The 21,932-nt window shown below is 43.6% G+C and overlaps 2 protein-coding genes across 2 annotated transcripts in view; one reads left to right on the top strand and one right to left on the bottom strand.

Moving 5' to 3' along the window:
- Positions 1-7,796, top strand: part of FAM234B (family with sequence similarity 234 member B) — a 21,921-nt gene extending 14,125 nt beyond the window's left edge. Inside the window, exons 9-13 of the mRNA XM_027721257.2 lie at positions 3,117-3,198; positions 3,430-3,585; positions 4,103-4,220; positions 5,352-5,578; positions 5,753-7,796. Of these exons, the coding sequence (XP_027577058.1) occupies positions 3,117-3,198; positions 3,430-3,585; positions 4,103-4,220; positions 5,352-5,578; positions 5,753-5,758 (589 nt within the window). The 3' untranslated portion in view covers positions 5,759-7,796. The remainder of the gene's footprint in view (positions 1-3,116; positions 3,199-3,429; positions 3,586-4,102; positions 4,221-5,351; positions 5,579-5,752) is intronic.
- Positions 7,738-21,932, bottom strand: GSG1 (germ cell associated 1). Its single transcript, XM_027721258.2, has 8 exons — positions 21,764-21,932; positions 20,679-20,782; positions 19,825-19,891; positions 15,162-15,480; positions 12,542-12,589; positions 10,369-10,521; positions 10,137-10,248; positions 7,738-8,922 (listed from the first exon to the last, which is right to left on the bottom strand). Exons 2-8 carry the CDS (start codon positions 20,708-20,710, stop codon positions 8,610-8,612), a joined length of 1,044 nt encoding a protein of 347 aa, XP_027577059.1. The 5' UTR covers positions 20,711-20,782; positions 21,764-21,932; the 3' UTR covers positions 7,738-8,609.

Genomic DNA, 21,932 nt, shown 5'->3' with positions numbered 1-21,932 from the left:
TGATTCAGCCCATCTGCTGTCCAGGGCTGCCACATCCCAGCTCAGTAGAGAGGAGCAGTTACATTAGTGATGTTAAGTATTTAGAGAAGATGTCTGAGGATGGCCCAGGGATCTTAATGTTCCTTGAAAGTTGAAAATGAGCACTCTGTTGGCAGTCAGCACACCATCTATATTAAATGTAAACCTTGAAATAATACTGCTCATTCTCTAATATCACACATGGAAATGAAGTAATTTTCCAGATCTTGTGGGTTGATAATAACCAGCAATTTCAGCTTGCCCTGGATTAAATATTTGCAAAGGGCAGTTGGGCACAATTGAGGGAAATTATGTGGGAAACAAATTATTTACACTGCTATCTAGAATAAAGAAAGCAGCTCTCAACTCAGTGTTACCTGACTGTCAAGAGCATAAATAGGAAGAAGGCGTTAGAACTTCATTAAGAAAAAAAAAATCTATGTTCAACTGTGTTTGATATTCAGGTAGTGTCCACATTCTTGAGGGCTGATAGGCAACATAAGCAACAAGTTTAAGAGTGGCTTATGGCTAGTTGATCACGCTATGGGGAAAGGAAATGGACTAAAAGTGTTTGGGGCCCAGAATCTGCATGTTTCTGGACGTGTATGGAGTCTGGTTTAAAGGGAAAGTGTGTACTGACTAAGCAAAGCCACTTCATAGATGCCATAGAATCAGTTATATACAAGAAATTTCTCAATGGACCCACTAATACATTGGAAAATTTTTATGAGTATAAATCAAGAAGGGTTGAAAACTTCTTTACTAGTATCGCTAAGGTTGGAAGGCTCCTCTGGAGACTGCTTAAGCCACCTACCTGCTCAAGCAAGTTCAGCTAGAGCAAGTTACTGAGGGCTGTGTGCTGACAGGTTATAAATATCTCTAAGGATGGAAACTTCACAACATCTCTAAGTAACTCACAACATCTCTAAGTAACGAGTGTTCCAGGTTGCTGCTCTCTAGCCCCGTTCTTCCTGGTTCCATGACCTCCCAAGGGACAGAGTACAACACATGTAGAGGAGCTGCCAGAAAGACATTGAAAAATAATGCAAGCAATTCTTGTTCAAGGCCACTGTGCTAAAGCCCTGGACTGCCTGTTTTCTCAGAGTTAAAAAAGACAAAATCTGCTAGACTGAATATATTGTGGACAAGCATTTATTTAAGAGATTTGTTTGGGTTTTTTTAGAACTTAGAAAAGTTCTGCTTAAGCAACACAGACTGGGGGACAAATTCAGCTCAGGGATGTTACCACAGAGTCAGACTGAAATCCTTGTCAGACAAAGCGTACAGAGCCAGCTGTGAGCCCCCCTTTCCCTGGGTATACCTGCCCCAAGCACACTGAGTCAGGCAGACTGAGTCCAGACCTTTGGGAACAATCTCAGGAAAAAAAAAACATGGCTGCTGCAGATGTGCTGCATTTCCAGATAGCTTTTGACAAGATCCATGGAAAACCATAAAGGAGAATCAGTAGTCATAAAACAAGAGTGAAGTTCAGAGACCATGAAATTGAGTAAGCAGTTGCAAATTGTGTTGTAAATGGATGTTTCAGATGAGAGAGGATTAATAGCAGATTTCTGTGGGGATTACTGTTGGGCAGGAATAATTACTAGCCTTCTGGTTCATTTGAGAAAGTGCCCAGGGGATTTTTCACTTGATTGGTAGCATCTGATACACATATGTCTATCTGTATTCACTTTGTGGGATGTGCCACTGACTGTAACCCATAAGGGACATGAGAAGAGGCACCTTAGGAGATGTTTTGAGTTAATACCCATAGGATAGAATTGCTTACTACTTCCTTCTGCTACTGGAGAGCTTTCAAGCTATAGGAGTGTCTCATGATACTGCCTTGAAACCATTCATTCTGGTTGCCAAAGGTAAAGCAAATTACATACTTTGATACCATAAGTAAAAAGTCAAGCCACTGCTGTACTGTGGCATTGCTGTTCAGGAGCCATTCTGCCAAGCACATTTTAAAGGGGAAGCTGGAAAAAAATTGAGAAAAGGTCTGGAAAAAAATGCTTTAGCATGGAAGATTGAAGTCAGTGCTTTTATATGATCAAAGAGAAGCCTGAGAGGTGAGTTTATAAGCATGTGTAAGAAATAGGAGCTGACAGGCATTTTAGTCTTGCCATAGCAAGAAAAAGTGCCTTGAAGCAAAAGCCGTTCATGTTCAAGAAAATGAAGATGCGAGTATGTTTCTTTGGGTGAAATTAATCATTAGAACTGACTGTCATGAGAAGCGATGAATTCATCTCATCTTTGTATTTCTGTAGCAAGCCTCATGGCTGGTAGATCTAGGCAAAGTTGGCCTACTGATGCTTGGTTAATTGGGTGAAATACAGTAATCCATCATAAACAAGATCCTGCCTCACCATAAAATCTCTGATTCAGTGAATTTTGAGGAATTGTTTATGCTTATTTAGAACCTTGTGTCTAACTGTGGTGAACTGAAGGAAGACAGAGGCAAGACTCAGAAAGCCAAAGGGAAGAAAGATGGTTAAAAAACACTTATAATGAGAGATATTAATAAGTTATATCACCCAGAAGGGAGAGGATGAGAGGGCACTTCATTTAACCTGCTGAAGGTCATAAAAAGGCTTGTAAAACTGCCAGCAACAAGAAAACAAAGAATCATGACCTGACATTATTGGTGAGTATATTAAGATCCACTTCACACAGCTAAGGCAGCCTGGGAAATGCACTTGCAGCAGCAGGTCAAATGTGCCAATGCATTTTGGAAGGGCTGGGTAATTTTTTTATAATCATAGCAAAACTGTACATGTTCTCATGCTAAGGGAAGAATATTAGAGTCATGTCACAGGGTGGGCAACCTGTCAAGGGATGCCCCCCACACAGACAACTCTGAAGAATGGCTAACAAACACCATGGTCTGCTTGACCATTTTTCACTTTTCTGATCCACCAACAAACAGTTCCTGACAGTCAGAACAGCTCTGAGTGGATAAAAGATCTTCTTTAGCATGGCAAATTCTGCCATTTTAAGAGGCAGAAGGGAGGATGAAAGCAACTGTTCTGCCTCCATCTGATATGCCTTTTTTCCTACCATGGGGCTTAGTGTTTCTTTTTCCAAATTTACAGCCAACCTGTACCAGGTTACTTCAGTGCTGACCAAACTCTGGACTTCATGCTGCAAGCACAGACTGGAGATGGAAACAAAAAGGTAAAACAGGTGAAGGCAAGGAGGCCAGTGGTAGCATAGGGATGGGGGAGGTTGGGTAGAAAGAGACAAGCATTCTTTGCTCCTCGCTGTTCCCATTTCTGTGGCTGACGGTCATCACTGTGTGGCCACAGGCATGAAAGGGAACAGCACAGGCCATGCCACTGCAAGGGCACACTCTATATATCCACACCTGGATACCCCACTAATGCTTGATCTCTTCCCTGCCTTGAGGTGGTGGTGGTAGATGGCAAATCCGGCCTCCCTCTTTGGAACCAGGAACTCCCGTGGCAGAGGCAACAACTTGATGCACTCTCAGTCATGACTTTGGACAAGAAGTCTGTTTTTCTCTTCTGGGCTGATGAAACACAGCCTGTGTTACAAAGTTTGGTGAGCAAGCATCCTTTCCTCACTTTGAAGTTTCTCTGTGAAGTGCATGCAGTCTCTGTCTTTTATTCCTGTTATCACTGAATTTTAAATCTAACGTATAAGAAGGCTGTCAGGGACATCTCTTACTTTGACGTGAGCCTAAACACAGGAGTTTTTGTGCGCAAATTCTTCATAGAGCTTTATGAACAGAAATTTTGCATCCACAAAACCAAAAATTTCTGTATGAATTTCATTCTTTTATGCAACACTGAGGTGTTCTAGCTGCAGATTTGTTCCCAGTTCCAGAGCACTTCTCTGCATGCAGGCACAGAATTCAGCATGGAGACTCAAACTTCCAAACTGTAGCTCTGCCCATCAAGCTGGATATGACAGAGCCAGATTTCAGTCTTACCAAGAGTTTTTGATTCTCTGATCCATGAAAGACAGCACAGTGTCAGAAAACTTTATTTTTTTGGCAGTGCTAGAGTCCTCTTTGCTAGCCAGTTGTTATGTTTTTGTCTGTCTTTCGATCTAACAGCAACCTGGTCCCAGACCTGAGCGCCCAGGGCTGCACCACCTCTATCTCCTCCATCCTGTTTTTCCTACAGTCCTTTTGGACCTCACCAATGCAACAGACAAAGTCATTGCTTCAGCAGGTGGGTACAAATGGAGGAGAAACTACCTAGGCTAAAAGAACTATGGAGAGAGAAGTAGCTGTGAGAAACAGTGGGATGTAGTTGTGCCTCTAAAGGTAGCACCCGATGTCCACAACACGTAGGCCAACAATGGGAAATAAGATCCATCTTCCTCCCGAAGATGGGAGGAACTACTTTGGAAATAAAACCCTACTTTGGAAATAAAAGACCCACAAAGTTTCTTGCACGTGTTCAAGCAAGAAAAGGTCCAAGTTTGATTTCTTGCATGTTTTACACCGGAGAAGTTGCCTTGATTTCCATGGAGCTGTTTATGATTTAATGCAGTGCATGAAAAACCACTATGAAACTTTGTCATCTCAGGTACACTTTGTTGGCCATCTCTTTGGGATATCAACCGTGCTGCATCTTCATCTTTCTTTTTGTAAGGGAGAATTCAGAATATTTAAACTTGTGTTTTTAGGGAAAAGTAGATATGGATTTAACATCTATACAGGACTGTACAGTCCCTGTTGGATTGCCTTGCTCTTTCTAAAGCAGTTCGACCAATAGCCAGCCTCTTGTGCAGGGCAGTGTGGGATAAAAGAAGAGTTCATCCAACACTGGGACCAGTAGTCCAGGAAGCATGGAAAAGCTGCCACATAGTGATAACATGTAATCGGGTTTGTATCAAAAACACAGTTAAGTCAAGAACGAATAGAATATAATTTTTAGAGGGATTTTTTAGAAACTGGGATTTCTGAGGTCTGTACAGATCATTCTAGAGTGAATGGAGTGAACTGACTTGCCCGTGCTTTACAGATTTCCCCTTCTATAGAGGAAAACAATAGCTTTTAACAGGTGTGGGAAAAAAAGCTCTGAGAGTGAATTGCATTCTTGAAATATGTGCATCTCCTATGTCAAGCTCAAAACCATAACCTGGAACCAGTCCCTTCCATTTCTTTCCATGGAAAAAAAATTAACTTAAAATTATTTTTCCTTATCAACTATGGTACATGGAATTGTAAAGTCAGGCTGAACATACCCTCAGTCCAATGGACGTTTTTACTGACTAAAGGCTGTAAGATTTCTTTTGGAAGAAATGTAATAATTTACTTCTCACCACTATTTTCTCGCCCTTTTCTGATGGACCAGTTGGAATTAACGATCTCCAGAAGGATGCATTTCACATCACTGTGACAACAACTGCAACCTCTGAGAAACAGCCAGGATTTCTCTCGGTCAGCAAGCTGGGCCTGAAGTGGGCCATGATGAGTCAAGGTCGAATGGTGTGGTTAAAAGACACCACCACTCCAAAAATCAGCCGTGGAGAAGTGAGGCGATTCCTTGCCCGGATGAAATTTGTTGACTTTCCTCAGAAGGTGAGATTGTGCAGGAATCCCTGCACAATGAAATCCAGGCCCTTGAAAACATCTGATCTCTTCCCTGAGAACAGACACAGTTAAGGTGCTCTTTGGGATGTAAAGAGACTGGTGGGATGCAAAGAGATGGCAATAGGTTTTGGCTTTAATGTTTGTTTGCCTTTCCTTCTCCAGCTCTAGCCTGGTGGTTCGTCTGATTTTGGTTGGACCTGTGGCCTGTGTGGGGAATACAGGAAGCTGCTCTGTGGATCTTCAGGAAAATTGCTGTGTAGAGGGAATGGGGGCTAAAAGCGCTTTCCCTTTCTTCAGCTCTCTGGGGAATGCTGGTGGAGGCAGGTTTGTCCTAGGCAGACCTGTCATGTACCAGAGGAACCTTGATCAGCTACTCCCCCTCCATATGCTGTTCTTGCATGCTTCCTTCCAGGTAGCACAGAAATGTGAATTTAGAATTTGTATACATATATATATAAAACCAGACTTTATATATATATGTGTTAATTTATACCATATATGTATATTTTTTGTATGTTTAATTTATGAATGAGATTTAGGACACGCCTTTTTATGTCCAAACAGTATTCCCAGGCAGTCAAACAAGCTGTAGGCCTAAAGAGGGCCACGATGAGTCAAGGCAAATGATGTGGCTAAAGCACACTACCTGCTTTAATATTTGTATTTTTAGAGTGAAACCTCTGTCTGGCTCCTGCAGGGTTAGTCTTGTCTACAGCCTCTCCTGTGCTCTCAACCCTCTTCTTCATGCTGTCCCCAAACTCACCCACAAACTAGCTCTCTAGCTGAGTTACCTGATCTAGAGAAAGATGGTCTCCACAGCATTTGCCAGCCCTTGCACTTGTGTATTTCTGTCCCAATTCCAAGTTCAGGACAGGTGCATGTGGGTGATGTAGAAGTGCAAGATTGACATCTTATTTCTGTCCATCCCTGAGCTTTGTATGAACCCCAAGTGTCACTGTAATATCACACTGCAGTCCAGTGGGCTGAGTTTCCCTTTGCAAATATAACACAGCCCTTTTGGGATAGATTCCCAGCAGATCCCAACTGTCACTGTAAAGGTCACTCAATCTAGTCACAGAAAAGCTGATTCTTACGCCACTGCTTCAGGGTTTACAGGCTCAGACAGAGACAGAACTGGAAAGATTTTCTGTGCATTTTAACCCTATTCTGAGCTCAGTATTGCCATTCCCTTGCCAGCCCAGCCCTGTGTGCAGCTCCAGGAGGAACAGACTACCCCTAGGAGACATTTGCTCACAGTGTGTTTAGTGTTTTGAACTGTGCCCCAGAATGTGTTATTAGTCTCCTGTGTTGCAGTTACAGAGCATCTGTACAAATTTTCTTGTGATAGAAATGACTGTATAAACAGGAACCACTTTGGAGCCCCAACAGTTCCCCACAGTTCAGGGCAACAATGTAGGGACTGTTTTCCCAGTATGCCTTTCCAGGTCTGACCTTTGACATTAGGCAGAGTTAGGCTGAGATGAAGATTGCAAAGATTCTTCTGTCCTCCTGTTGGCATGTGCCCTTCTAGCCTCCCTGCACTTCCCTGTGAGTGGTGAGGTTATGGCCCTCCTTCCAGATGGGCACATCTACCATTGATTTGCTCTCCTGGGCTCTTGAGACCTCTCCTTGCTGTATCACCCTCTCTATCATCCCTGCATCTCCATATAAAGCTTCCAGGATAGCCCTTCAAGATTAGCTGCAAGCCCCAAGGCTGGTCCTTGGGCCCTGCTCTCTTAATGTCAGAGCCTGTGAACAGTTTGTATATGTTTCATGGTATTTTTGTGTAAATAGCTTTGTATATATTTAGCACAATTGTAGCAACTGCTCTAGGCCTGGCATTTTCCTTCAGACAGGGTTTAGTGTTTATAATACACAGTCAGTTAATACAGCTGCATAATAGGACTGAAAGTGTGAGGACCAGTAACATAAGAGGGATTAAACAGGAGTGCCTCTTCCCTCCTCTCCAGCCACCACCTTGCTGGGAAAGGTGAAGCGGCTGTTACCTAAGTAGTTATTCTTCTGAGGTTCTTCCTGAGAGAACTGTTTTTCCAATGCAGTGGCATTAGCTCCTCCTTAATGTGAATTCACCTGCCCGCATTCTCCCTCCCCCCCGTGAATAAAGAGTCTGTCTGTATATTGTTGGGAAAATGTATTTGAACTGTGAACTGCAGTGGAGCAAATAAATACTGTGTACAGCATCATGTATCATGTGAACCAGTGTTTCACCTTTGAGAGATAATGAGTTTACTTTGGGGTTTGTTTTGGGGGTTGCTTGCAATATTTTTATGATAGGGAAGAAGGAACAGATGAATAGAAACAAAGAAAAAAGCAAAAGTACAGCCAAAGATTCTTAAAGGTTGTGGAGAAACAGTAAAAAGAGGCAGACAGTAAAGTACCTCAGAATGAGAGATTTTTGGGGAAAAAGCAAGAGGGGAGCATGTGGGAGTCATTACAGAGAGGAAAGTGGAGGAGAGAGATGTCTGAAAGCTACCCCCCATTTCTACTGCAACAGGACTTTTAATCTAGGGTCAGGGAGAAGAGGAGTCTGGGCCTGGAAATTAAGAATAAATACGGTGTTCAGAGAGGATGGCAACTGATCAGTATGAACACTGATGCCTTTCACCATAGCACTGAACTGAGGTCAGTGTGACCCACTCAAAGAGTGCAATTTGCCATCTGGATGGTGCTGACTGTCTATTCCCCAGTCCTAACTGGGGTTAGGATATTTGCCTCAACTCTGCCTGAAAGTACTTGAGACAGCTGGCACCAAAATGTCCCTCCAGTTTCACCCTTCTCAGCAGAGGACACCCATAAAACTGTGATCAGGGAGGACCCTCAGCCTGCTACTGTTAGCACTGTAGGTTGCCCTAACCCAGTGCCCATCTTCTCTTCTCAATCTCTGAATTTAGAGGAAGGAAGAGTCCCCCAAGAGCTTGCTAACAGTGATGCCAGTGTTTGTTGCAGAGCTCTTGTGCCTCCCAAACCCCATTGCTCTGTCCCTGTACACTCATCATCCCTAACAACGATCCTCCCCAATTGTCTGGCCCAAGACTTCATCCAGCTCCAGCTCTGGTTCCCGCTGTAGCATTTTCTGCTGCAGATCAGTGTAGAAGTCGACTCCCTCAGAGACTGAAAGGAAGGCTTTGCCTCTGGGCTCATAGTAGCTGCTTATTTGCTGTAGGAAGCACTGGTGGTGCTGAGGCTGATCCTTGAAGCTCCCATCGTAGCCCTTGATGTGGTTCCTTTTGAACTCCAGTATCGTCTTGGTGTAGGTGTTGAGAGTGGTGACAGCAGAGGCCATGCAGCAGGTAAAGGAGGCCCAGGCCATGCTACCAGAGAGACACAAAAGAAGCACATGCTGTGAGAAGCCAGGTAGAATAAGGAATTGAACACTGTGACACACCCTGATCTTCAAGGCAGAAGCTGCTGGGCATGGACATGAACTAGAATGACTAAGGCTCATAGAATTACAGTTCTTGGGGGTTATCCCACCACAAGATCCTTCTTAGATCAGTGGGTTAAATACTGGTCATCCCTGTCACAGGGAAGGGAGGGATACAGGGCAGAGGAAAAGGGCAGCAGGGACATCTGTAATTGGTCAGAGCAGGACAGCACAACTTGGAAGCAAGTTCTGTATTACAGGGCTGCTCAGTGTCTTCCTGCACATGAGGCTTGTCTACTTGAGTGTAACCAGATCGCCATGCTGACATTTGATGTTCATGGGTGGTACATGGCACTGGAGTGTTTAAGTTAATCAGTATGGTCATCATCAGTACAGCATTGCAAATCGAACCTACACTTTCTATGGACACTTGGAAGGGTCATCCAACTGTTTTTCAAGTCAGATATGTCATACCAGCTGTTGTTGGCTACTTTATCCTTTAGAGAAAGGCACCCTGAGCCACCTGCTTTTTGCAGCTGCTCTTCCTGGCTCATAAGTGACACCATGGTCTATCACCCCCTTTCGCTCCTTCCTGCATGTAGTATCATCTTAAGAGGACCTTGGCCTCCAGTGCAGCTGCCATTGTACAGCTGGGCCAGCACTGGAGAAGATGGTGTGACTGCTGGTTGTGGGCTGGGCTGTGTCCACATCTTTAAGCATATGTCTAGATTTGGTGTTGCAGGAATAGGCCCTTTGGACATTGCTTAGTGAAGATGCCAAACCAGCATGCAACTTACTAAAACTGCAGAAAAACAAGGCATGTTTGAGAGCATCATCACAAGTGTGACACTGCCCTCTGCACACAGGGAAGAGCTGAGACCAAACAGGGCAAACCAGCAGAGAGGCAAACCTGATTAGTCAGTAGGGTTGAAGGAAATTGTTTCGGTGTGACCCCATTGTTTTGCCAGTCCTTTGGTAGCTACTCATTTAAGTAACTCAGCAACTGCTTATTAAAACAGGGGATAAGGAAAAGACAAGAGATTAGTAGTAGGAGAACCATATCTTTGGAAACACAGAAGGTCAAGAAAGGAGGAGGAAGCAGGTGACATGGCTGAAACCCAGAAGGCTGGGGAGGTCAAGATGGCTTCAGAGCTCACGTACTAGAACGCCCAGCCATAGTCCCATGAGTGCGGTCTCCAGTCCTCTGGTCCCAGATTAACAGTTGCCTGGAAGACTTGACTGTACATCATGTGGGCCACCATCCCAAGGAGACCTGGACACAAAAGGCAAAGCAAATAAGTTACAGGAGGAGCCAGAGCAGCATACTTCAGCCTTGCTTGGAAGAGGAGGCTCTCCTGCTTCTGTGATTCCAAGCCTACAGTAATAAGCTTACCTGACAGCACCGAGGAGACAGCAGCAAAGGCATTGAGCTTCATCCCACAGACAGGATTGCCAGTATGCAGCATTTCCACTGTCAGGAGGATGAAGCTGATGAGCAGCAAGCTGATGTACAGCATCTCTGATCCCAGCGACAGCCACAGGATTCCTGCCAGGAATACAGGATGAAACCATGTTCAAGAGAAAATACCCCCCTTTCCCAACTCAATCCTTAAAGGATGTACTTTGGGAAGAAGGGAACAAAGACAAACAATAAAGACCCAAAAGCAATTGCCCCAACCTGTGAGCGAGGACTCAAAGAGTGCTGAATGGAATAGTGTCTGTCACAGAAGATGGCTTGGCTAGTCTAGCATGGCAAAGCTGAAAAGAACTAAAATGCCATCTGTGAACAAGTCAACATTATTCATAAACAGCAAGGAGGAAAACAGGGGGGAAAAGACAGGGGAAGCTGTTGAGTATTAGCATAAAACCTAGTGATCATAGACTGGCCACAAACACATCTGAGCTCTAATCACAGCAATGTAAGCAAACAATTTTTAACCTGGGACTCAACTAGTTAAGAACTATATGGTGCATCCACAGCTTTGTCAGGACCTGGCCTCTGGAATTCAGGAAACCCCTTGCAAGCCAAATCCCCAGTTAAAATGAAACACATTCTTTGGGGTCTATAGCCAGCTAGGGCAGTAACATTCACCACTCACCCTGCTTCTTGAACAGAGTGCAGGTACTTTCATGCTGGGATTTTGAGTGGGATTTAAGTGATACCACAGTGCACAGCTGAGCTCAGTTCTACAGCTGTGCAGTAGAACGTGGAGGAGAATGAGAAAAGGCATTCTGTAATGTAGGGCTGTGGAAAAGCACAGGATTCACTGAGGAAGAAACAATCTGACAAATGAAGCAGCACTGTGAACACTACTGTTAGCAACTATTAATGGCTGTAGAGGAGACATTTAGCTGGGGAAAAGGAGTGTGAAGAAAACCCTCATTAATGTGGCACTGACTTGAATACTCAACATCATTAGTGCCATAGAGTCACCCAGCTCTTTAGCAGAAATTGATGAGCTGCATTCCCTGTTTAAAGGAGCTGGCTTGCTTGCTGCAGCACCATCAGGGAGAATAGTTCATTAGAGATCAGATTGCCAAAAGTATTCTGAAGGTTTCAGGCACCACACATGCACAGAGACCTCTGCATCTGGCCTTTCGTTGTGAGGCCAGGCTCTCCACAGATGCTTTGTAATTTGTTGATTATGATTTGTGGAGCTGCTCTGCACACTCAGCTTGGCCAGCCAAGCCCAGCCCACAATCAGCAGTCACACCACCTTCTCCAGTGCTGACCCAGCTATACAATGGCAGCTGCACTGGTCATCTTAAGATGATACTACGTGAAATTATGATGATACTACATTCTTACAATTCCTCAGCATTTGTTCCAGCCCTTGCTCTCATGGCTTGAACGCTGACACTGGCTCTGCACCCCAGACCTTTCCCTTCACATACAAACATCCTCGGAAATTACTTGCCTTCAGCCTCCATCTCAGGGAATAGTTAGCAAGCCCACACCAGTTGAAAAGCTTTCATTAAAATCTCCATAGCATATGTGTACATACATTGAAGTATACTGAGGTCATCCACAGGATAATTCGAAACATGTGACAGTGACAGGAGGGATGATCTCTCCTACCCAAATGATGTTTTGTATTTGATGAGGCAAGGACTTTACCCTAAAAGGGTAACTTTCAGGTGTCCTGTTCACTTACCACAAAGTAAGAGATGATTCAGCTCCTAGACTCACCACACTGAAGCACTGAGTTAATTGAAGCACTGAGTTAACACGCAGCCTATGTGGGAGAGACTGCCCTCAGGTAGCATCCACCTCTTCCCCCGGACTACAGCAAGATGACAAGCTCTGACTGGGAAAGTTACTAGATGAGAAAAATCCCACTTCATATGAGAGGGGGTCTGAGGTTTCCAGCACTGATTTCACAAATGGCAATGGTTTACGCAGATATCTGGGTCAAAATCTTTGCTCTTTTAGCAACCATGAGGCCAGGATTTCATGCCTGGCTCTTTGGGAATCTGCTGTCCTCACACAGGCAAAATGTTGTGGGTCCCCCGTCTCAAGTAGACACACCGGGCAGCTACAGTGAGATATGGGGATTTGCACTTACCTCTCTCTGCTGGTGGTGAAAGCTCAATAAAGCTGCGGCATTTCTCTTCTGAAACACAAAATCAAAGCTATTAGTTTACAAAACAATGCAGGGCACATAAGGGAAAAAAAAATATCTTCATCTCACTTTCTTTTTAGTGCATAGATCCAGTCATCCCTGAGTCCAGCCATCAGATCTTCTCACCTCTGGTCTTTTTCTAACTATCTTTCCATACTTTCACTGAGGCAAAGTAGGGAAAGGCAAAGTCTGCCTGGAAAACTAGAAATTGCCTTTCCAGAAAAAAACCTTCAGCAATTCGTAAACCTTATGAGCCTCTGCTGAATATAAAATTTTTTTGCTACTCATTGACAACATTACTGATGGTCAGGTCTATTAGGAGTGTAGCTTATAACAGATTGCAGACCCACACTTCTGCTGAGGATGTGAATTCCCACTCACCCCAATCTCAGAAGAGCAGTTCTAGCACCGCTTCTCAAAGAACAAAAAAAAAAAACCCAAAAACAAACCCAAGCTTCCCACATAAAATACTTCATGACAGAGATATAAGTCCCTCTTCTGTGGCAGAGATCATACAGAAATATGATCCTCTGTCCTCACATATTAGGCATGCTATTTTGACAAATTGTGTTCATATTTCCTTAGTTTTTTATGTTGGCCAGGCACAAACTACTGTCTTAGCTGAGGGTCCATCATTATTATCTGTAAGTTTCTCTTCCTGCATACTGCATTACTGCATTTGAGGGTCCTCTCCTCTACTTGGCACAATATTTTCTCCCAGACATTTCCGCTTCATGTAAGAATCTCATTTTCCTAATTTCTATCCCCAGTTCTAATCTTTCCAAATCTCCTGTGTTACTTCTGTCATCCACAGCTCTCAGGATGCTACCCAGTTTAGTGCCATCTGCAGTTCTCATTAACTTGCAGTTTGCTACTTCACCTAGAACTTTAATGAGGATATTCAGTAATGGCTCATCTAAACTGATCCTGAGATTAGCCTCAATAATGAAATCCTTTCTGCAGCTCGGCTCAAACTCCTTTTGTTCTTAGTAGCCCCTTTTATATTGTTGTTGTTGTCTATGCACTTGCTTCAAAGATGTGCCATAGTGGTTGGGTTGTACTTGATTTACAGGAAGCAGGAGACTGAGACTGACTGTGCTCTACCCCATGCTGTACCCCATGCTCTGCTGTGATCCAGATGTAACATGCTCTCTGTGTTCCTTCAGGCATTGGGGTTATCCCAGGACTGCCCAGTGGCCAGATAAGTCTTTTAGAGAAATCAGTCAAGGGATGTACTTCCATTCCAACAAGCACCATGGAAACACACCTCAACCCAAACACCCAAACCAGTCCCAAATAAACACATCTCCTTCTGCAGCCTGTCTAGAAACCCTCACAACAATTAGCAGCCTGCCCGTTAGGACATGAGAGTTTCAAGCACATTCCCTTCTGCTCCAACCCCCGCTTCTGTCTGCTTTTATTCACCAGTTATTTATTTTCAAACTCTGACAGCAACAGATAAGAAAATTAGAAATGTTCTACTGGAACTGTGGCTTGCTTAAAGAAGATGAGACGTTTGTCCTTGGAGAGAGCTGAAGAGAGGGCAGTGGGCTCAGGGGAACGGGCCTGATGAAAGTGACTTTCATCACTATATCCTTAGATGCATATCTCTCCACTGGCCACTTTCTGGGTCAGTTCCAATCCTTGATGTGTGTGCCAGGCCGTAAAGAGCACCTGTGCACTGCAGAGCATCCACCTGTAAGGGTGTAGCACAGGTTCCAGCAGAAGGACTTCAGTAGATCTGGACAAGAACAAGTCAAGGGTGAAGGGAAGCACTAAAGGGTTCTCGTACAGGTTGCACAACCAGTCCTTGGCACTTCAGGATTTACAGTGCCAGTCCCAGGTGGTGAAAAATCACAAATGAAACCTGTCACAAAATCACAAGAACATCTAAAACCAATTAGAATATTGCTGCTCTAATCCTCAGGTCAATTTGCCTCCTAGCTTCAGTTTCTCTGGGTTCAAAACCTCCAGGTTTTCTCTGTATCTATAAGTAGTAATTCTCTTTCTCTCTTTTATTTTTTTTTTTTTTAAGAAAAGCCCAGTCTCTGTTTAATAAAACAAAACCTCTCTGTTTGGTGTTTTAAGGACAACACGAACTAATGCAGTCCTCACGGTGATAGATAAAAATTGACAACTCTGCATAAAATCACTGTACTTAAATTTTTGAGAGGACATGCACAAATTTACCCCGGAGAGCATGAAGTAAGCTATGTGTAGGAATGGAAACATGGGGAAAGGGAAAGGAGGGTCACTGAAGTTCCCATCAGGATGGACAATACCATCACAAAGTCACTGCCATCACCACCACCATTTGCATTCCACAGCCCTTGTTCCAGACTGAAGGGCACACTAGAGACAACCATTCTCCTTTTCCCCACTCTGTGAACATTCCAGTGAAGGACAGAAATATATCAAGCACAGCAGTGCACAGGGCTTTTGCCATCTAGGAAAATGAAGAAGATTTTTCTCCCAAGTGTTGTCACCCTGCCACCTCTCAGTTTCAAACTCCTGTGGAATAAATACAAGGGAATAAATTGTGGTTGCCTGAGCAAGACACTACCTGGCCCTTCCATGCTCTCTTCACAGGAAAGCCACATTCCTGTGTGGAAGTATCTGAAGGCAAAACGGTCATCTCCAGTCTCCCAGCTGTAGTGCACCACATCCTCAGATGAAACATTGCTCGTATCTGCATCAGATGGCATGGGGACACCGATGCACTGGGTGGCTTTGCTCTTCCCACACAAAGGTTTGGGCACTTTCTGAGTCCCGGTGCACCAGTAGCTGCCAAGCAAGGCAGTGGTGGAGAGGGTGAGAGCCAGCAAGTTCAGGATGACAGCCAGGAAAGTACGGTGCAATGGCAATCGCTTCAGCAGCTCCATCTACAACACACAAATGGGAGGGACCGTCACACCAGCCACTTGTCCCACCTAGCCTTACAAGTCCCAGCTTTCCCCAGCATGCATCTGTGGGGAGGGGTTATGAGGACTGTCCTCCTCACAACATCCCAACAGCTCACTCATCATGGCAGAACCATTTCTTGAAAGCCAGGGCAGTGGATCAATATGTAAGCTTTGACCATTTCAAAGTATGCTGAATATCTGTACTGGGTAAGAGAGGGTCATCCAGCAAACATAGCAGTGCTGAGTGCATTGAGGTATCTGAGGTATCTGAGCACATGAGCAAAATGAAAAAACATATTTACTCCATCTCAGAGATGATAGAAAAAAACCTGTTAACCAGCTTTCACAAACACCATGAGTTGCTCTGTCCAGCTAAATGAGAAATCTTGCTGCCAAGTGTCCCAAAACACTTCTTCAAGCAGTTAATTACTGACCCTATGGAGGTAGAGAGTATAGTCATTTCACAGCGGGGAAAGGCAGGAAAATGTTCCCATATTGCTGAGGGTCGTAGGACGCACATGAAAGCAGTGGCCTGCTCAGAGGAGACACCCAGCTATCCAGACCTGGCAGCTTGAGTTCAAACCCCAGAGCAGCACCTCCCACCTGAGCCCTGACTGGCACTTCAGAAATCTGGTAGGGTGGTGGGATGACAGCATCTCTGCTCTCACACAAAGTACCAGAGGTTGTGGATTTTTTATAAGAGCAACCATTATCACAAACATTCTTCCCAGTTTCATCTCATCATTAAAAGTAATTCAGAATGCAGTTTGGGAACCAGGGTCATGTGGACTTTCCCACTCAGAGGAAAGCTTAAGACCTCAGGATTCTTGCAAAACCCTTCACTGACTTCTAAGAACCCCAACCTATCACTCCATAGATTGATTAGGTATCATCTACCTACACATCAACTTTCATGTAATCAACGCATGTCTCTTCCCACGTGGCACTCCCTATGTTTGGCACAGCTTCATCCAGATACTCCCACTCTTTCCTATTTATGACTCAAAATCTATTTGTCCACGAATAGATTCAGTTTGTACAGACATTGCCTGCTGCTGGTCCTCTTCACTTAACTCCGGCTGACTCACCCAACGTCGAACGTGTGAGAAAGACCCAGCATTCTGCGGACACCACTATAAATAAACGATACAAGAGCAAGCTTTGCATTGTTTGTGACTGCACCACAGCTAAAAGTGGTGCAGTTAGAACCGTATTTTCTGCTAACCAGCAAGCTTGGAAATGTGGTCAATAAAGATGGTGCTGAAGCTCCTCTTGAAAAGCAGGACTTCATTAGCATGTCATCACACTGAGAAAGCAGTACCTGACCCAGAACAGCCTCACTGAAAGCAAGAAAATACTCAGCTCCTGAAAATTTCCTGTGTTCTTTTATGCTCTGGCTTCTTTTGTCTCTTCACCAGGGCATTTCGTTCTTGCAGCAATGGAAAAGCTGCACCCTGGAGATGGTAACATCTCAGTGATTCCATAGCTAATGACTTCTGTGATCTGAAAGCATGTTGGATATCACCATTTTTGCAGAGCAGATACCTACTAGGACCAGTTTTTGGCTAAGGTTCATGGCACATTTCTCACTGAAAGTTTTTTTCAGTGGAAAATTTGGCTTATGACTGAAAAGGAAATTATAGATAAAATTGTTCTCCTCAAAAACATGATTTTCCACCTGAAAATAGAAACCTCCAGCACACAAAGTTTTTCAGATTTTCATCAATGCTTGATTATAAGAATTTCTCTCATGAGGTTTTGCGCTGTTTATGCTTTTATTTTAAAAAAAATCCACTCACAATATTGACAAAAATTATCTTTCTAATTTAAATCGTCAATAGTGGAAAAAATGTTCTCTCCAGTTGATTTGTGACAGTAGTTGAAAGGCCATATAATTTCAAGAAAAGTGTTAAGGAAAAGAAAAAAAAAATACAAGAAACAAATAAGTCAGAAGAAGGAAGTGGATCAAGAATGCAGAGGACATAGGGAATGAGAAGCAAATCTGAACTACTTCCTGAAAACATCGTCAGAAAGCTTCCCTCCACAAAAGCTAAGCACTCACTGACAATAACTGACTATTAATATCTAGATAGCCCCAAAAGGAAATAGAGCTGAATTTACCTTAGCAGCAAGTCTTCAAAGTCCTGTTAATTTGATGATGAGCAGTATAGAAATGGGACTCACGCCTTGTCTGCTGTTTTGCTCATCTCTACATCCTCCAAGAAACCCAATTGCTGCAAAACCCCTTTCTCTTTTGTCTTGTTCCCTCCTCCCTTGCCTCCTCAGTGATTATTAAATGCTATCCCTCTGATCAGCAGCTGTTTTGTGGAAAATGGTCATTTTGTAATCCACAATGCAATCACAGCACAGCTGTTCTGGGAGATTATATGGGAGGCGATTGATGCTGTGGGTTGGGATTAAGTGGAGAACAGTGACCCGCACTGACTGAGTAGAAAGTTTCTTTAAAACACAGAAATATTCCAGACATCCCCATGCGGTGGCTGTTTGGGAGCTTGTATGGAGTGAGCTGGCAGATCTTTGGCTTCAGGGAATAAGTGACCTTGGTTTGGAAACCCACAGCAGCCTTGTCATCAGGTCACTCCTGTCTCAGAAGAATGGCAAAGTCTACAAGCCTCCCAGCCCTGGGATATCTTTCTGGCCAGACCTGGCAGTTGCAGAAAGGGGAGAAGATAAAAATGAGGAGAAGGAAGTTTATGCAATTCCATCTGCTCTGAGGACTGAGGATTTCAGCCACTGAAAAGATGCCAATGCAGCTCTCCCCATAGGCACTGGAAATTCTGATGCCAAAAGGAGCCCCTTAGCAGAAGAGCTGCTGAGTGGCAGACTGGCACCATGGCTTCAGCACCATGACGGTGTTGTGAAACAGTGACAAGTCAAGTCCAGTACTCAAAGGATGGGAGAATGAGGTAGACTGTCTGTGTCCCTTGTAGTCGCAGTTTTACCAAAATGTGAAGTTCACCGGGAATCCTAGCTCCCAACAGGTTAACATTGGATGAATTTGGGAACCTAATAAGGAGAGAGAGATTCACACTCATCCAAAGTCCCCTCTGAGCTCTTGTCCTGAAAGTTTAAAGGCTCCCACAGTATCTGAAGGTGTTGATACCTCTTGTTTGGTATCAAAACTGTGAAAAGTAAAAATGACATCACCTCCCATGAGAATGCACTGTCACTAGAGGGCATGGAGCAGAGCTGCATTGAATCAAACTGCAAGGGAGAGGAGCATCCCAAAGGTACACATCCTGTCTTCCCCACAAAGGCTTTGCCCAGTGCTAAGTGGGTGAGACTACCACCATCACTGGGAGGGAGCAAGGCAGATTCCCTGCATGCCTGCCATGGTGCTCTGCTGGGACAGAGGAAACCAGTGGTCCATCTGCTCTCATCGCCCCACTTCCAACACCAGAGCTCAGAGGCTGGAGGCAAGTGTAGGAATAGTTCTGGGTGACAGCACAGTCTGTGACAGCCCCATACAGCATAAACAGCAGACAGAGCCCACATGTTCATGGTCCAGTATGTGGGCTGTGCTATCCCAGGCTCCTGACCCTTCCTGCCCTGAGCAGAGCAGGCAGTAGCTCTGTGGTTAGTGTAATCCCAGTCACTGCATAAACTCCTCTAATTCAGATAATCATTTTTAAGACGGACTAACTGAAAGCAATGCTAAATGTCTCTGTGCTCCGTGGACTGCCTGCAGGTTTTTGATTAATAAAAGGTTCTGTTGAAACAGATGTACTTAGTTTATTGAAGTAGGTAGGATAACAGCTGATGCTATCTAAAAGGAGAGTGCATTTTTTTTTCTTTAATTGTTCAGTCTGCATCTGGGCACCCTAAGTTTGACTTCTAAATGCTTAGTAAAAAAAAAGGCTGGTTTACAGGCTCAAGAATAAATAAAGTCCATCTCTCTACTGATAATCCTTAATGTTAACACCTTTGTAATTTTAAGCTTGATGAGAACATCATTAAAACCCAGGAGTCTATGTCAGTTTCTAAAGCTGGGATCATGTCATATATATTGATGAAATGAGACTGAGTTAGTTTTATATGGATAAGAATTCAGGCAGGTAAATAAATTTATCAGAAATATACTATGGTTTCAAAATATGCATATAGCAGATTTAGTATTCTGAATAATGGCAGATATTTATCCTTCCAGAAGATGGCAGTCTTTCTCTGGTCTTCTTTTTGTGAGTCTCTACTGCTCGTGTGTGTAATGGGGGAAGCAACACCAAAGTTTAGACTTTTATTCCTTCCCTTGAAATTTCCCCCCACCTTTTTTTTTTTACATTTTTATAAACACAAACTCTTTACCTTGACTGTGATATGGGAGGTAGGTCCTTCTCTTGGAGTTATCTGAGCCTGGGAACACTTGAAATCACTGAGGAAAGCAAAAAAAGATGAATGAATGCAAGAGCTTAACAGGTCATTTGCTCCACCTTCTGCCCTGCATGGAACTATTTTTTCTAATACTTTTCCCAATATTTTGTCAAGTACCATATTAACTTTCCCCAGATCATTGCACACAGCTCATAGAACACCAACACCAGAACATATTTCCTAATGTTCAACAATCTTCCTTTAGCAAACTTCCCTTAGCAAAATTATGGGGGGTTTGTTTGGGTTTGGTCTGCATTTTGGTTGATTCTTTTTAAAATGTCTATTCAAACCTCACTCTAATCTGACCACTTGTGGAAAGAAAATCAAGCTGTATCTGTCTTTCACCCTACTGTGTGCGTTAGTTTTCTCATCTTTGTATCTGATATTTTCTACCATAACTTGGCTTGGCTAGAGTTTTTGGATGTCTCTTTCTCTTTGAACTCAGCAGCAGCCAGTCCCTGGCGACTTGTTTAAAATTTGCCCATTGAAGTGAATGCCCATAGCAGTTGACTTCCTGTGCAATCAGCCAAGCCCTCAGCTTATAGAAACAAAATAAGGAAACAAAATGCAGAGCATAAGCTTAGCACAGCACCTCTGCGGTGATTGCCAGCTCTAAAAAAGCCCAGGCACTTACAAGTGATGCATTTTTATCCTGGCTCTATCACTGTCTACACCCTGGTTTTGGGTGTATCCTGTCCAAAGCGATACACTCATCTCCCAGGGATGTTGGTGGAAAAGAAGGGCAAGAAGACCTTACCAGATAAGGCCCAAAAGTTGCAATACTTAACTGGTTGGTCTCAAGAGGCACACAGCTCTTCATAGCCCCCCATGCAGCAATCCTCCAGGGATATCAGGGATCATATGCTGCCCTGACATTGGCTCTTCAGCTGACCTGAAGAGGAAAAGAGAGGAGGAAGAGTGACTAGTTACACCCATAAAGTCTCTCTGTGAAAACTGGACAAAGATGGGCTAATACTCACCCCTCATTCCACACATTCCTCACACATGACACTTCCCACTGCTCCTGTTTTTGCTGTTTTTACAGGAAGATCATTCAGTACTGCAGTCCCCTCCCTCACTACCACATAGAAAGCAGGATGTCTCCCGAGTGACAGTGACTGGAGAGAGCCAGACTTCTCAAACCCAGTGACAGACTGCAAATGCCAGATTTCTCCCTGAGCTCTGAATAATTCCACTCAGATTGTAACCTTTATTTAGCTGTTTGCATGATGCATTAACTCTTGCTCTAAAAATGACCTCAACAGGCATATTTTTTCTAGTCTAAGCACATTTAAAGGTGAATTCCATTTTTAAATATGAACAGCTTACATTGCTAGACATCAAGACTGTGGCAGAACAGAAATAAAGATTGAATTGGAATAAGTAAATCCATCTTAAAGATGGACAAACAAGTCCATGAGTTTGGACCTAACTACTTTCTATTTTTCTTCTACTATTTTTTTTCTTAATACAAGACTTAGTTGGCTGAATTTTTTTTCCTAATCTTCATGGTTATCAACCATTCAAAAACCACGCAGAAAGCAGACATGAAAAGAAAAAAAAAATCAGACGCAGCAACACAGACTTTGAAGTCTCAGTAGAAATTCCAGGTGTTTCAATTTCTGAATAAGAATTATAAGACTATATATTATATATAAGGCTAGGGGGTTGCTTTTCACAGAGTACTTAAACTCTAGCATCTCTAGGATGTGTTCATCTGAGCATACAGAAAAAAAAGGTATGTAATTTAGCTAATCATAAACTGTAAGCAGACAAGAAAGCCCACATAATTTTACATAGATCTGTAAGAACATTAAAGAGGAACCAGTCCCGAAAAGGGTCCATACAAACCCCCAAGTAGATAACCCCTTACCTTATCCACTGCTCACTATCCTCATCTGCTCTTCTGAGGCATCCAGTGAAAATACCACAAGGTGATTATGGACTACCCCACTGTTTCTTTCTCTCTGACTGAACAGGTAGCAGCCAAGAAATTCCATGAGATCTGACCAGATGCTTTGAAATGTACCAAGTCTGTCATT

Source organism: Pipra filicauda, unplaced genomic scaffold (assembly GCF_003945595.2).
Source record: "Pipra filicauda isolate LSUMZ 115617 unplaced genomic scaffold, ASM394559v2 scaffold334_size1588553_pilon, whole genome shotgun sequence".
Taxonomy (NCBI): domain Eukaryota; kingdom Metazoa; phylum Chordata; class Aves; order Passeriformes; family Pipridae; genus Pipra; species Pipra filicauda.
This window is presented reverse-complemented; position numbering and strand designations above follow the sequence as displayed.

Coding starts and splice junctions, on each gene's coding strand:
- GSG1 (XM_027721258.2), bottom strand. CDS start 20,710: ATGAAGAGCTGTGTGCCTCTTGAGACCAACCA. Junction 12,590..15,161: donor AGAGAGCATGGAAGGGCCAG/GTAGTGTCTTGC, acceptor TTTGTGTTTCAG/AAGAGAAATGCCGCAGCTTT. Junction 8,923..10,136: donor GACTATGGCTGGGCGTTCTA/GTACGTGAGCTC, acceptor TCTCTCTGGTAG/CATGGCCTGGGCCTCCTTTA.